The 15,604-nt window shown below is 32.3% G+C and overlaps 1 protein-coding gene across 1 annotated transcript; it reads left to right on the top strand.

Annotated features, from left to right (window-relative positions):
- Positions 1 to 298: 298 nt before the first annotated feature.
- LOC121982221 (E3 ubiquitin-protein ligase ORTHRUS 2-like) lies at positions 299 to 15,288 on the top strand. The gene is made up of 9 exons (XM_042535187.1): positions 299 to 842; positions 10,554 to 11,086; positions 11,613 to 11,738; positions 12,987 to 13,086; positions 13,207 to 13,268; positions 13,347 to 13,449; positions 14,185 to 14,326; positions 14,457 to 14,674; positions 14,785 to 15,288. The coding sequence occupies exons 1-9, from the start codon at positions 384 to 386 to the stop codon at positions 15,064 to 15,066; spliced, it is 2,025 nt and encodes a 674-aa protein (XP_042391121.1). The 5' UTR covers positions 299 to 383; the 3' UTR covers positions 15,067 to 15,288.
- Positions 15,289 to 15,604: the final 316 nt, after the last annotated feature.

Here is a 15,604-nt window from a genome sequence, read left to right as displayed (position 1 = left end):
AATGACAGGATTAAAGTGGGATTGATCGTGACTGTTGGATTGAGGATGACCGGCCGGGATCAACCCCTTCCCTCTCCAATCGTACAGCTCCTGGGTTTCACGTGATTCTGCGGAAGTCCCTTCACGCCATCCGCGTCCCACCAGACGTGTAGGAAATGAACGATACTCTCGTATCTTTTTTTCCCCTAAATAGCAGTATAGTGAGTCCGCATAGTCGCAACGTTCCACCCATTTCCCCCGCTTATTCAAAGGAAGGGAAGCCAAATTTCAAATCCCCTCTCATTTTTAGAAATCCCGCGCTTTTATTTCTCTTTAATCACTCAGGAAATTCCAGATCCTTCTTCCCCAAACCCTAACCGGCCCCTTCCCCCTTCCGGACCTCGATGGCGCTCGATCTCCCCTGCGATGGCGATGGCGTCTGCATGGTCTGCAAGGTGGCTCCCCCTGAGGCGGAGCTCGTGCTCTGCCGCACCTGCGTCTCGCCGTGGCACGCGCAGTGCCTCTCCAAGCCGCCTGAGTCCATGGCCGTCGTCGCGCAGTGGCTTTGCCCCGACTGTAACCCGCCCGAGGAGGGCCTCACCGCTGCTCCCGTTAGCGGCAACGCTGAACTCATCGCTGGAATAAGGGCTATTGACGCCGACCAAATGCTAACGGAGGCGGAGAAGGCCAGGCAGAGGCAGGCCCTCGTCGGCGGAGGTAAGGCCGCCGTAGCGGAGAGCGATGAGGAGGAAGAAGAGGACCAGAAGGCGAGTAGAGGGAAAGGGATTGGAAGTGTTCTCGACTTGCTCGACGAGAAGTTTAACTGCTCCTTCTGCATGCAGCTGCCCGAACGCCCTGTCACTGTGAGATATTATTCCTTTTACTTGCGTTAGAATGTGTCACTATGGTCAAATTTTATTGCCTATTCGTACATGCAGAACTAGTAAGCGATCTTAATCTGTTTCTTGATACTTCAAGATTTTCCGTGTGTAGCTTGTTACTCGAATCTTCTTATTTGATAGTATATTTTGCTCCTCTACTTAAATATTATACTGGTTCAAATATTGGTACTTTAACTAATAAAATTATTTTACTCGTTTTGTTAATCTGATCAACTTTATTGTTTGTGTGCTTCTATTTCATATTTTTGAGAGTGCTAGGTTTTGTTTCAACACCCGTTATTTATTTTTCAAGAAAAATTATTGAGAATTGAGCTCAACCTCTGCCCTTCTAATCTCTATTGGGTTTCTTGTTGTTGATGTTTTGCTGTAGCTTCAAACTATTCTAGAAACCGTACCATTTATAGTGATGGGCCAAAATGTTATAAACTTAACCAATTGAAATAAACTTCTATTTCTTCTTCTACTTACTATTTTTTTATTTTAATTATCACGTCTAATATCTACTAAGTATCAGGTCTTTGGTAATCATTTTAGATTTCTTTGTTTAATTTTTTTCTTTCAAAAGAACACTGTTATAATGTCTATGCTGGTAAAGTTTCTTACTTTATAAAATTTCACTTTAAGAAACTATTAAATTATTTTTTCCTTTCAAAAGCGCAATGCCATAATGTGTATGCTTGTAAAGTTTCTTGCCCTCTTATAATGTTTGTGCATGTAAAGTTTCTCGCCTAAAAAAATTTCATATTAAGAAACTATTTAATTATTTTTTCTTTCAAAAGCACACTGTTATAATATCTATGCTTGTAAAGTTACTTTATAAAATTTCACATTAAGAAACTCTTTAATTTTGAATTTTACATTCACTTTGTTAGAATTATTTGTAAAAATTTCTATCATTTTTATTGTGAATATTATATTTATTTGTTAGATTTATGAATGTACAGTCAAGATTAGGTTAAGATCTTATTCAGTCTATATGCAAGAATTCAACATAACAATACTAATCCTGATTTGTTGTAAAAATTATATTTTTGATGAATTTTTAATCTATTTTAGGCATTTGTTCATTTGATTAATATAACTAATAATTATTTTGGTCTAATGGAGATTGCTTGAATTACATTTATAGTATATCAAACATAGAAGTGAATGTCTAACATTTATTTCATATGTGTACATTTGAATTTTAAGGCCAAAGAACCATAATGATTTTATTTGACTCAATATGATTGATTATATATGAATTTTATTAAATGTGATTCTGAAGAAAAGAAAGAAAATTTTAAATTGAATCAGTAAAGTAAATCTAACTTGTTATACTATTAAGTTAAATTCATTAGATCAAATTTAAGTCAAAGCTATTATAAAAAAAACGAATTTCCTATCACAATAAGAGTAAATAGATTGGGTGATAGAATCTTAGAGTCAATGATAAAAGAGAGGAAAGCCTTGTCATGTTGAGACATCAACTGAATGACAACCAAGGCAGAGTTGACACCCAATAAGGGCTAAGAATAGTAAGTTTTGCAACACCCCAAGTTTAGTTCTACAATATAAATTGTATAACGAACTTTAATTTAATGTCAGAATTCACTATTAACTTGAGCTTAAACATTTGAGCCACTACTTGGGTTTGGAAAACTAATGAATTGGTTCTCTTATTTAAGTGAGTCATACACTAGGTATTAAAGCTGTGCATGATGAGATGTTTGAATGGGCTCCATGTGTGATGGTATAATCACCATTGTGCCTTGCATGCTATTGATTAGGGGTTATTTTAGGCTATAAGTTGGAGCTTGGATTTTATGTTAAAACATAATGAGAGACATCATGAAACCCCCATAATTAGTCCCACATTATAAATTATATTATAAGCTTAAGATTAAAGAGTTGTTATTAACTTGTAGTTAATATTTTAGGATAGTGGTTGAGTTTGGCAAGTCAATGAGACAATTAAAGAGCTCAGATCTCTTATCTAAGTAGGTAATAACATGTTACATTAAGACGTAACAATGAGGCTGATATCAAAGTTGACTAAGAAATCTTGCCATGTCAAAGTCCTCTTCCACTTCTCTCTTCGCCTATTATGGTTGTTACATTATTCTTTCTCAATGCAATCATCTTGATATTATAGTAGACGATGTTTTTACAATAGCACAATGAAATATCTATTTGCTTGTTAAGGTAAGTATTTTATTACTCTAATTCTCAGGTTTAAAAATTACATTATCACATATGTAAACAATATGTGATTGACCCATTGTATAGCCTCTATGTACTTTACAAGAGTAAATTCAATATTTAATTCATTTTGTCTTTTTTCTTTTTTTAAATTTGTCTAACTTAATCAATTATTATTTTTTGTCTGCACATGCAAACCACATATATCATATCATATGTGGTCATATATGTCATTATACAATCCCTTTAAAAATTCATTTTGATGATCATATATATAATCCAAACGGGGGCTTTTTAGAACCATGATCATTTTGCAAACTAAATATTGTGGTGTTGCAAGCATGCCCCATTTAGAGAATTATGCTTGTCAAGGTCATACTGATACATATCAATCGAGATGGATAATATTGGCAAAGGTTGTGTTATTCTTTCTCAAGAAATTGATTATTTCATAAAATTGTTAGAGAAGTTTTTTTTTTTTTAAAAAAAAGACAATAGATTAAAAATGATCAAAATCTAGTCAAAGTGAATGTCAAATTTTATCAAAGAAGATTTTGAAAGCTTGGGGATTGAGTGAATTATTGGTTTATCCTTGTAAACATGTATGTGGGGTGCACTTCTAAAATTTCATCTAAATTTCTCATTTTTGCCACCAATTGAGTTTGCCATGGGAGTGTTCATTTTTTCCTTACTAATGCTCATAAATAGACATTTGTCAAACTGAATATTTCATCTCTCTCTCAAAGTTAATTGAGAGAAATTATTATTAATTTGGATAAATTTTATAAATCTAATTTGCATGTGTTTAGGTTGCAATTGTCTCTTTATAATAGAAAATATGTAACTATAATATAGTATTATAATATTCTTAATACAATATTATCTTAATAATTTTGTAGTAATAAATATGATTTTTTGTTTATTGTAATACATTTTTGATTTTATTGTTTATCATAACAAGTTTTCTTTATATATTGCTTTTATCCAATATATACATTTATATTAGTAATTTTGTTTTAAATTGATGATGATAAAAATTCATATATATATATATATATATATATATATATATATATATATATAGAGAGAGAGAGAGAGAGAGAGAGAGAGAGAGAGAGATGATACACTGCCCACTCCCTTGTGTGCGTCCCTGTGCGCGACTAAGAGGGGATGTTCATGTGGCAGACCTTGGTTAGTGCTACAATGTGGGCATCCCTCAGTCGTGCAAGGGGGAGGGTAACACATCCTCTTCTCTCTATATATAGAGTAATGTTATGTCACTAGACTTTTTGTGTGTGGCTTTGTTCGTGATTAATTCACATTTCCTTGTGTCCACATTGAGTTTGGCATGGGAATTTGGCAACATATCAAAATTTTATATATATATATATATATATATATATATATATATATATATATATATATATATATATATATATAATTTTGATATATTGCTTGCCTATGCGTGATGTGCATGGGCGACTTAGTGCATAGGGAGCACAGAAGTAGTTTAGGCACCCCATGTGCATTGATTCTAGGTGCTCGGGTCATTTCTAGGCTCCCCATGCACTTAGTTGCCCTTGTGTGTCACACAAGTGGGTGTGTAGGATATCAATTCTCTCTCACTCTATATATATAGGCACAAAAATATTACCCTACTTACCTTATGGTGCACACCCATGTGCATCAAGTTTTTTTTATGTTTAGAGTTTAGGGTATAGTATTTAGGCTAAAGGAAGTGAAAAAAATGCATATCGTGTGCGCGTGTGTGCACGCTTTCTAATCATCTGATCTTGATACTAATGTTGATAGTGGTTAAATGATCATTCATAAATAGGTTAACTTGATTTTTTATAAATTGGTTTAATTTAATCAAGAAAGATTTTTCTAATTGCATATGCAAATTATATATGCCATTTACGACCATTATTTGTATCCTATCCATTAAATATTCATATAAACTCTTAAGATTGAAACCTATATCCACTCGTTAACTAAACAAATACTTGTTGAGTACCCAAATATGCCACATAATTGGGTGGTAGTTATTGGGTACTCTAATGAATGAGTACTTGAATTTCATATTCAAGTAGACATCAATTAACACAAATATAACTATTAACAACTATTAATAAAATCATTAAATAACATAAATGGAAGTTTATGAATAAGATAAATATTGTCCTCACGGGGTATTTAGTTTATAGATTTGCTACAATGGGATAGAGATCAATTCTCGGAGGGCATATGCCTTTGAAAAAAAAACTCTTTTCATCCCCTTGCCACTTGGTTGTCAGCTATAAGATGATCTTGTGATTTATCTCTCTTCACATAATCTTGGGATGGGTTGTGAGGGGTGCATGGAGTAAGCGTAATCATCTTTTGCTACAATGAATAAGATAGATATTATCATAGAACAATTTTTAGTAAATCAAATATAATTTTAAGATAAATTTTAAAATTACTATCTATAATTTAAATTAATATATATATTTTTATTTTGGTTACTCACTCATACCTAAACTTGTCTAACTACATGTGAATACTTGAATTATTAATATCTGAATCTGATCAACTAAAATAAAATAGGTACCAACCTCCATTTATTAATCAAGTACCGATGGGTACTTGATTAAAAGGGTATCAATTGCCATCCCTACTTATCATTGTTCTATAATCAAATATAATGGTAAAAAATCATCTATTTTTTTTTTTCTTTAGTAGGAATTACTTTCTAGGATATTTTAGCTTTGAAGTACATTTTTTGTTTTTTTGATTAATTGGAAAGAGTAAGTTATGCAATTTTCCATGATAAGTAAACAATTTCCAAATTTGTTATTAGAAGAAAAATAAAAATATTGACAATTGTTACAAAGGAAACTATTTCTAAATTTGGTACTAGAAGAAAAAATGGTGAGGATCTTGATTAGAGAAGTTGTTCCTATGTTTGATCTCCTAAGAGAAAATTATGTAGAAAAATTAGGAGGCCTAATTTATACATGGATTTCTTAAGTTATTTTCATGTTATATATAATGACAATCCCATAAAAGAGCTAAGGGGTTTATTGTGTTGTGTAGTTAATTAGTTCTATCAATGATTGTAAAGGAACATAAAATAATAATATTTGATGCAGTGATAAAATCTATAGATTTGGTAATGTTGAGTCCTCTATGAGCAAATCATAGACATATTAACAATTCTAAATAAAATGACCTAAATAAAGGATTTTCTTAAAGTGAAGCCCAACCATACTAAAAATTGAGTGAGAATTGATTTGGTAATGTTGAGTCCTCTAGAGCAAATCATGGACATATCACATTCTTAATTTAGAAATCATCCATACAACAACGTAACCATGTCATCATGTGAACATTTTAAAAAAATGTACATTGGTATGTTGTGTATGCACTTTTTTGCTAATATCAAGTGTGACACACTTATGCACGCTATAAGTCGACGCCATAATTTGTATGTTGTGTGGTTGACACCACTAAGAAATTTGGTCGATGCCAAAAATCTATACAATTTGGCTAACACTACTAAATTACTTTGGTCAACCCTAAGACTAAAGAGCTAAATCATAGTCTTAATATCATGCATGCAAATGAAATATATAAATAAATCAATAGGCTTATAGTTCATATCTTTCAATTGGACTTACCTTATTAGCTTAGATTTGAAGGCATCTTTGATTTGGTCCATGTGCCATATATAATGATGAATCCACTAACATCATGAGGCTTATCCTAGCATCCTCAATGACGATGAACCCACATCTAGACAAAAAATAGGCTCCCATCAAGAAGTAGTTTCTTCCTCTTGTCAACATTTCCATGAAAATCACAAAGCCTTAACTCCACCTCGTGAAGTTTTTAGCCATTGTTGAGGAAGAAGATAGTGAAGAAGAAAAGAGAGATCCCACCACCCTACTTAGGTACTCTTCTAGCCTCAAAAAAATCTCCACCTAATAGGGATCTAGGTCTAGAGATTTGAGGAAAATGAATAGCCTCATCTTTTCACTTGGGAAAAATTAATTTCTTAAGGACATTTCAAAAGAGACCTCTAGTTCCTATGTTTGTCATTGAACTCTCGATCACCTTCCATTTGGAAAATAAGTTTCTATTGAATTCCTTAAATTTAAAAATGACTTAACTACTTGGTGTGATCTGAGAAATTGTGTAAACTTACGACAACTTGCCATCACATATAACCATGTGCCAATGATCTTGATAGTCATGTTTATCATGATTAAATATATAAGTGCTCAACTATAACTCATTGATCCAATGCAAAATAATTACATTAATCACTAACAATACAAAATATAAATAAAATGAATTTCTCGGGGTATTACAACCTAGCACCTATGTGGTAGGAAAACACCTACTCACTTGACATAAAATAATAGTAAAATAAAGAAGACAAATATATTAAATTAAGAATGATTAATGTTAATAAATATGTGTGTATATCTTAAACATGTTGCATTTAAATGATGAAAATTTAACAATGAATGAGAAAAACAATGTAAGAGAGGGAGAGAATACACCTAGGGAAGAGATAGAAGGAAAAAGATCAAAAATTAGTCTAGGTTGTAGATATCAGGTGAAAAAGGGGAGGTAGAGGTCGTGTAATTTGCGAGTTAGATGCGAACAAGATGGCTTAGGTGGGCTAATGGGAAAAACTAGGGTTACTTTCTAATATTAAATGAATACAACTTATTAAAACCACTTAATCTTTTTTCCTTAGACCTGCCTAAACTGCTTGGACCATTTGTGCAATCTAGATTGCCTAGTTGACTTAAACTACTTTTTAAAAGGGCCATCTAGCAACTAGGTGAAATGGTCACTTGAAACCGACTAGATGACCCTCTTTTAAAACAATGTGTTCTTTTATTTATTTAGTGAAATGTGTATAAATAAACCAATGTTAACATGAGCATGATATGGAATCAATAAGATATATATTGGTTTAGCTATATAATCCTTTAGTTGTAAATGAACTTCATAAGTTCCACAATGCATAAGCTTATGTGAATGCCTTCTAAAATAAGAGGTTTGCTAACCTACACATTTCATGGCTCACACCTTGTGAGCACCATGTGTAATTTTTTTTTTTTAAAAAACTTTAGCATAAATATTATAACTTAAATCCTAAGCCCTAAGCTCCAAAAAATTCAAGAAAAAAAACACTTTGTGCTTACAAGGTGTGCACCATGAGGTGTGTAGGCTAGCATTCTTGTCTAAAATAAAATATGCTAAAGCCCTTTAAGATAATATTAGAAAGGAATTATTTAATTATCTGAAAATTTTAATCACATACAATTTCCATGTGTGACTGAGTGCATTAATCTAATCTCACATCTTACATTTCATGTTTTGATACTTCTAAAATTGTAATTTGCAATGAGAAAAAAATCAGTCATTTCTTTGTATTTATATTCAAGAAGAAATGAAGATAATACATCATTATGGTATGAAATAATAGTTATTATAACTTTAATGTTAAATGAAACTAAATTAAGCTTTCGACCTATCGTAACCTTTCATATGTAAATTATACAGATTCAACACTATCTGTTTGAAACCTTTGAGGTTTGAGACCCTTGAAAAGATGGATTAGGTTCATAAACATCATAACTAGACAATTTATCAATGTAAACAAGATCATGCAATCAAGAAATTTTAATATTGTAAATTAAAGAGGAACATTATTCTTCAAGAGAGGTGAGAAGCTTGAAAACATAGGCTGATAGAGATAAATTGGTGTTAACTTTTATCATGTGTTAATATTATTTGACTATGATGTTGTACCATTTTGAGCTTCTTAGATAGAAATCCCAAATTCATAGGAGTTCTTTTTTGTCAATTTTGATGGGAACATCAGAGCTTCATGAACAAGTGTGGTTTAAAGGTGGCTTAACTTCCTGCTCTTATTGTGCTGCATGTGTGGGAAGCTAGCTTTACTTTATAGGTATTAGTCCAGGTCTTTAAGGTGATTATAAAATAAGCAGTATTAAAATGCGTAAGTGCATAGTTATGGAGTCTATCCCTTGTGGTCGATAAAAATGGATTTTGTGCTCAAATGTGCTTCTTTTTAACATTAATGATTGTATCTATGTGGATAGTATCTGGATTCTTGTAAAACCAATAATAGAATATCATGCTCTTTAGTTCCTATGATATCAAAATTTAAACAATGGACATTAATACAATGTTTGGCTTATGAATTAAGTCAAGTTGTTATAGAAGTTTAAATGTAATTAAAAAATAGCTATCTATAAGTTTTTAGATTCACAGTTATATTATTTGGAGATCACATGCATTTTCCTTTTATATTCATCATTTTAGACTTATAGTTACAATTTTATATATGCTAAAAGAATATTTTTGGTAATACTTTTCAAGTTTATATAGTTATGAATTTATTACATATATTTTGTTTTTAATTTTATTAATATTATTCACATTTTCTTTTCTATTAAGTGTATTGCCAAGTGGTATTGGTTTGTGGTTAATTCCTTCAGCCATTTTACAATTGGACTTGGGAGACGTTGTGGTTAGATTCTGAAAATTTTTTCCACTCAAATTGTGAATGAAATTAGATGATCTTATCTGAACCATGCAACTCATTGTGGTACATTCCCTTTCTTGACATTATTTTATATGTTGTCAATTTCACCCTTGAAAATTTGAGGTATTTGCACTACTATGAAAAGGTACTAATTGAATAAGTTGCTCAGCTTGCATTTCACTGAACTTTAGTGCACAGTTAATAATGTTGAACACTTTTGTTAGTGATTAATGGTTGCCTTAGATGGAAAGATTTTGAAGTTAGTTTGTTCCCAAGTGGTGGGATAATATCTTGAACTTAGGCATACCGATTCAGAAAGAATTGGTTCCATATGGCAAATTGAAGGAACTTTTGACTTGTTTCTATTGAAAATGAATCAGTCAAAACAGTTCAGCAAGAATGGATAACATATATGGTTTAAAACTATCACCCAGTAGTATATTCTTCTTGCCTTAATCAATTGTGAAAGGAATACTCTGGCATTGTGTTGATTATTATATTTCCTTGTGTAAAAACAAAATGGACATCACACATGATCAAGACAATATTATGTTGTATGTTAAGAAATTTCTCTGAGTTTGTTTACTCCTATTAGTTCTTATATAGAGGTTATATGGTGTGCATGTGCATTTCCATAGTGGTCTCATAGTTCAATTAGTATGTTCCTTTAAGTGGTCTATCATGAAGAAGCTTTGTGATGAGTGAGTTAGTCTTTGTTAGTTATCCTTATTGAGGTCATCCATTCCAACTTTTTTACTTTGCTGTTTTGGTTTTCATTTTGTTGAAGCATAGCAAAGTGGTTATATCAATGTTAAATTGTTAAGAAATTGTCACAAACTCAGTTTTATATTTTTAGATATCACTAATTTTTGTTCCCAGTGTAATTGAATGTTTATTCTCGAACATTTTCCTTGCAGACACCATGTGGTCATAATTTCTGTTTAAAATGCTTCCAAAGATGGGTTGGTCAGGGTAAACTCACTTGTGCCAAGTGTCGTTCTCCAATCCCGTCCAAAATGGCAGAACAACCTAGAATCAACTCTGCTGTTGTTGCTGCAATTCGTATGGCAAAGGCTGCAAAATGCAATATGTCTGCTGGTCCAACAGCTGTATATCATTTCATACGAAATGAGAACAGACCTGAAAAAGCATTTACCACTGAACGAGCTAAGAGAGCTGGGAAAGCCAATGCTTGTAGTGGACAAATCTTTGTTACTGTTCCTCCTGATCATTTTGGCCCTATACTCGCAGAAAATGATCCGAAAAGAAGCCAAGGTGTTTTGGTTGGTGAGACATGGGAAGATAGAATGGAATGCAGACAATGGGGTGCTCATTTACCCCATGTGGCAGGTATTGCTGGCCAGTCTGATTATGGTGCTCAGTCAGTTGCACTTTCTGGTGGATACAAAGATGATGAAGATCATGGAGAATGGTTCCTTTATACCGGCAGGTGACATTTTGCCCACTTGTTTCTGAAACATTCTTAGCTGACATTTTCATAATTGTATAGAGCTAGTCTTTATACTCACTCACAAGATTAAACAATAAATCTGTTGCTCTTTTTGAAGAATGCTTTCTAAAGTGATATTTAGACACACTGGCTACATTGATGCTATGTTGTTTTTTGATTAAATTTGAGGTATGATGTAAAACAGACTTATTCTTCTAGTATACAAATGCCAAATTTGTACTGTCTAGACAAAATCTAATTAATTATGCATTTCTCATTATTGCTTATTATTCATTCAGTCAATACTACCGAATCCCAGTTTGATTCTGTCCTTACAAAATATTGGCCACAAACAAATGCAGTATATTCTTCGCTTTGTTTTAGGTGTTTTAATTATTCAAAAGTATGTTTCTCAAAATTTCAAAAGATGTGTTAATTCACAAACAAATAATTCCTTTATTTTACTGTCTTTGTTCAATTGCTATGAATGCTTGTGATCTTATAATCACCACCTAAAAATTGGCAGTGGCGGAAGAGATTTAAGTGGAAACAAACGCACAAACAAGGAACAGGCCTTTGATCAGAAATTTGAGAAACTCAATGCAGCATTAAAAGCTAGTTGCCTCAAAGGATATCCTGTTCGAGTGGTGAGGTAATGATTTCATTCATATAATTCTTCTTTAGTATCCGCTTGCATGCCTAAATGCGGAAATGAGTCGAGATAGATTCTTCCTTAACATTGCTTCCTTGAGTTGGATTTATCTTAGAGAAAAGTAGCAATGTAATATAGAGTGATTTATTTCATTTGAACATTACTAGTGATATAGCTTTGCATAAAGCTAAATGGAGAAATAAATTTATTTACCAATCCTAAATAGTAATTATGATTTGTCTTTGGATATATTGAAGATCAAATTTCATTCATGAGGAATTGACTAAACTGTCATTGCAATAATTATGATGCAAGTTAATTAAAAATGGAGATTTAAGTAGTCTAATAAAAATAATTGATTTAGAAATTTATCACTTTGGCGTGTTTGGAAATTCAATTGTTTTTATAAATGAAATTCATTTTATCCAAATCTTATTGTTTGATACTAGATAATGTTTTTTGACCCAAACAGTAAGTTATTTTTTATACATATATGTAGTTATTAGCTAAATATGAGAAGATAAGGCTACTAGTTTTGCATTTTATTAATTACAAATTTATTAAAAAAAGCTTATTAAGAATTACATAGCGAGCTCATTTCATTTGGTTCATACTTCAAGTTTATCCCTTCTTTTCTATTGAATCCATTTTCTATGCTTACATGAAATGCCATGGAGAGTGTTCTAAAAAGATTGCTCATGTGGCCTCGTAATTCTTTTAGACAAGAAACAACATTAAATATGTAATCTGTCATTCCTTTAGGCACTTTGAGTGCCCATGCAGGCTAGGTGTGTGCATAGGTTAGAAAGGCAAATAAAAAAAATCGGTTCATGGTTCATTTGATATTCAAGAACCCAATAAGGATTTTTGTGAAAATTTTCCAACATTAAAAAAGGCTAATTTATGTGATTGTAAAACACTAAATTAAGTTTTTGAATCTTTAGTATGTGATTTGCAAGTTTAACTTAAACATTAGTATTGCAAGTGATAGATCCCTTTAGTTATTAATTGTATGTGTTAATAATGATAGTGTTTTTACGTACACGACATTCATTTTCTTGATATAGACTTATCAATTGGATGGATTGATCAGTATTCTTTGTTGTTTATATGTCGGTCATTTTCATTAATATAGATAACATTTTTTTAATAACCTATTGCATATGCCCTTGCATATTGTATATGTAGTGGGTTGACTGTTACTTTTAAAAATCCTTGTGATGCTGAAGCGTTGTTTTATTTTGGAAGGTCTCACAAGGAAAAGCGCTCGTCGTATGCTCCTGAGATTGGTGTTCGCTATGATGGGATATACAGGATTGAAAAGTGTTGGAGGAAGGTTGGAGTTCAGGTAGACTTTATGTGTGATGAGTATATCTCTCTAGTGCTGAAGCGTTGTCTAAAAGATTGCCTTCTACTCTGGTCGCACATATTTTGCAGTTCAGCTTATATTATTTTCATCTTCTCACAGGGTTTCAAGGTATGCAGGTATCTTTTTGTTCGATGCGATAATGAACCTGCGCCATGGACAAGGTCTTGCTTATGTTATGCTGTTTTTTTCAGTATCAGAAATTATTATTATTTTATAATCTGACAATTCTTTGAATCTAGTGATGATCATGGTGATCGGCCTCGTCCTTTGCCTCCCATTAAAGAACTAAAGAATGCAACTGATGTCATAGAAAGGAAGGAAAGTCCAGCATGGGATTATAATGTATGTGTCTGCTCTCTGTCATTTGCTGGTCAATTAAGTGTTTATTTGGGTTTGTCGATCACTTGTAATCCATTACAACTTTTTTTTAGTTGGTCCAAGAAGCTTTTCCTTTTTAATTTTTGATAACTTGTTTGGTTTTCATTTTTGATTGGTTATCAAAGGATTGTGCCTTTTTGCTCGGGCTACAAAGGTTTATTTGATAACTTGAATATCTCGCTAGCTCTTTTGTATACTGTATTAACACTTTGTTTTGTGTCAAGCAATAAAAGTCAAAAAGGATTTTCCTTCCTCTGAATATGGGATTTTCTGAATATGTTGTGAAACTTATATGTATCCTCTTAAATTAATAATGGGACATTTTCCATTATATATACATTTAATTATATAGACATAAGAAAGTGATAGGTGGAGATTTTGACATTGAAAGTAGAGATGTCAATGAATTATGTTTGGTTTAGGTGTGTGTTGACCCTTGATAAGTTGTTGAGCTTGGCCTGGATCAATTCAAGCTTGTCGGCCATAGCTAAAATTTGCTGGGATTCGGCCCAACACAAACCTGAACCTATCATGTCAGGTCCAATATTAATAACTAATTTAATATTTTTATGTAAAAATGTGGTAGGTTAGACTTGACCCATGAGCTAGAAGATCTTGTTGAGCATATAATGTTAATTATATTCCCAATATCTAATCAGTATAAATTTATTTCTTGTTGTTTAATTGCTTATCTATTAGGAGAAACATGGATGGAAATGGATGAAACCTCCACCAGTCAGTAGAAAACCTATAACCACTGGAAATCTAGATGAAAGCAAGTCTGTAAAGAAAGCAAGAAAGGTAGCACAGAATATGTCTGTAAAAGAGATGGTTTTGAAAGGTGAGTCCAATTGTTAGATGCACTTTTTTTTCTTTTTTTTTTTAAAAATTTTTTATATAATTTACCAAGTTTTCAAAGTTTTTATATTTCCCTATGGTTGTTTTTCTTAGAGATTCGCCCTTTGTTGCAGAGTTTAGTTGCCTACTGTGTCGGAAAGTTATGAGTCTGCCACTTACCACTCCTTGTGGGCATAACTTTTGCAAGTCTTGCTTGCTTGATGCATATGCTGATAAGTCATTTGTTCGAGAAAGGACTCGTGAAGGTGGCCGTACCCTCAGAGCACAGAAAATTGTCAAAAAGTGTCCCTTTTGTCCCTCTGATATATCTGAATTTTTGCAAAATCCTCAGGTAATCAATTGAACAATAAATCACCATAGTTTGATCATTGCAATACAACTATTTATTTAGTGTATAAAGGAATTTTTGAAGACCTCAGTGGCCAAATTTGGCATTTCCAGGTAAATAGGGAGTTGATGCAGTTGATTGAATCACTTCAACAAAAGACTGAAGCACAAGAGGATGAAAATAGTGAGGTTGCTGAAATGTCTAGCGAAGATGGCCTCGAAGTCATTGAGGAAAAGAATCCTGTCGAGTCTGTTGATGGCAATTCAGATGTTAATGCGGCCAACTCTGAAACTGAAGCTAGCATAGCAATTCAAACATCACGAAAGCGAAAATGTTCAGTTCTATCAGTTGTTGCTGAGGTCCTTAACGAAGAAATCACCAGTGTGGATGCGTAAGTAATGTGGCCTTGAGTCATAATTCTTAAACGGAATCTATTTTGCAGATATGAACTTCCATTCTATGGATATATACTTGGATTTAAAATTAGAATGTTGTTTTTGAGAAATTCTATTTGAAGATGCCTTATTGAAGATTTGGCATCTCTTTAGCTGTTTAAACATTAGTTTTTAAACTAGTGCTATGATTAACATATCTATTCTGTTCTTTTGCCTACTATATCTGCTTAAGTTTAAGTACAGTTGTTTTTTATATGAATAATATTATACAACTAATAACCAACAATGTCAGTATCTTGGCAGCTCAATCTTCGTCTTATGCTCATGTATCTACCCATCGTAGCCTAGGCATTCTTCTATAGTTTTTCACATAGATATTATTTTTTTTATTTTAACTATTAAAATCGAATTCGAGTTCTTTATGAATTGACTTATGTGTGTTTATTTTGATTTTCTGTTACCAAAATTATTTTAAGTTATTTCTAGATCAATTTAAGTTGACGGTAAATTAGAGAAAAATCCTCAATTACAATGTTAA

Source organism: Zingiber officinale, chromosome 5A (assembly GCF_018446385.1).
Source record: "Zingiber officinale cultivar Zhangliang chromosome 5A, Zo_v1.1, whole genome shotgun sequence".
Lineage (NCBI taxonomy): Eukaryota > Viridiplantae > Streptophyta > Magnoliopsida > Zingiberales > Zingiberaceae > Zingiber > Zingiber officinale.
The sequence above is the reverse complement of the archived record's forward strand: the minus strand, read 5'-3'. Positions and strand labels throughout refer to the sequence as shown.

Bases quoted from the DNA above. Each gene is read 5' to 3' on its own strand.
- LOC121982221 (XM_042535187.1), top strand. From the start codon at position 384: ATGGCGCTCGATCTCCCCTGCGATGGCGATGGCGTCTGCATGGTCTGC. The intron at 11,087-11,612 runs GTGACATTTTGC...AAAAATTGGCAG, and splicing joins TGGTTCCTTTATACCGGCAG to TGGCGGAAGAGATTTAAGTG. The intron at 11,739-12,986 runs GTAATGATTTCA...TTATTTTGGAAG, and splicing joins TATCCTGTTCGAGTGGTGAG to GTCTCACAAGGAAAAGCGCT.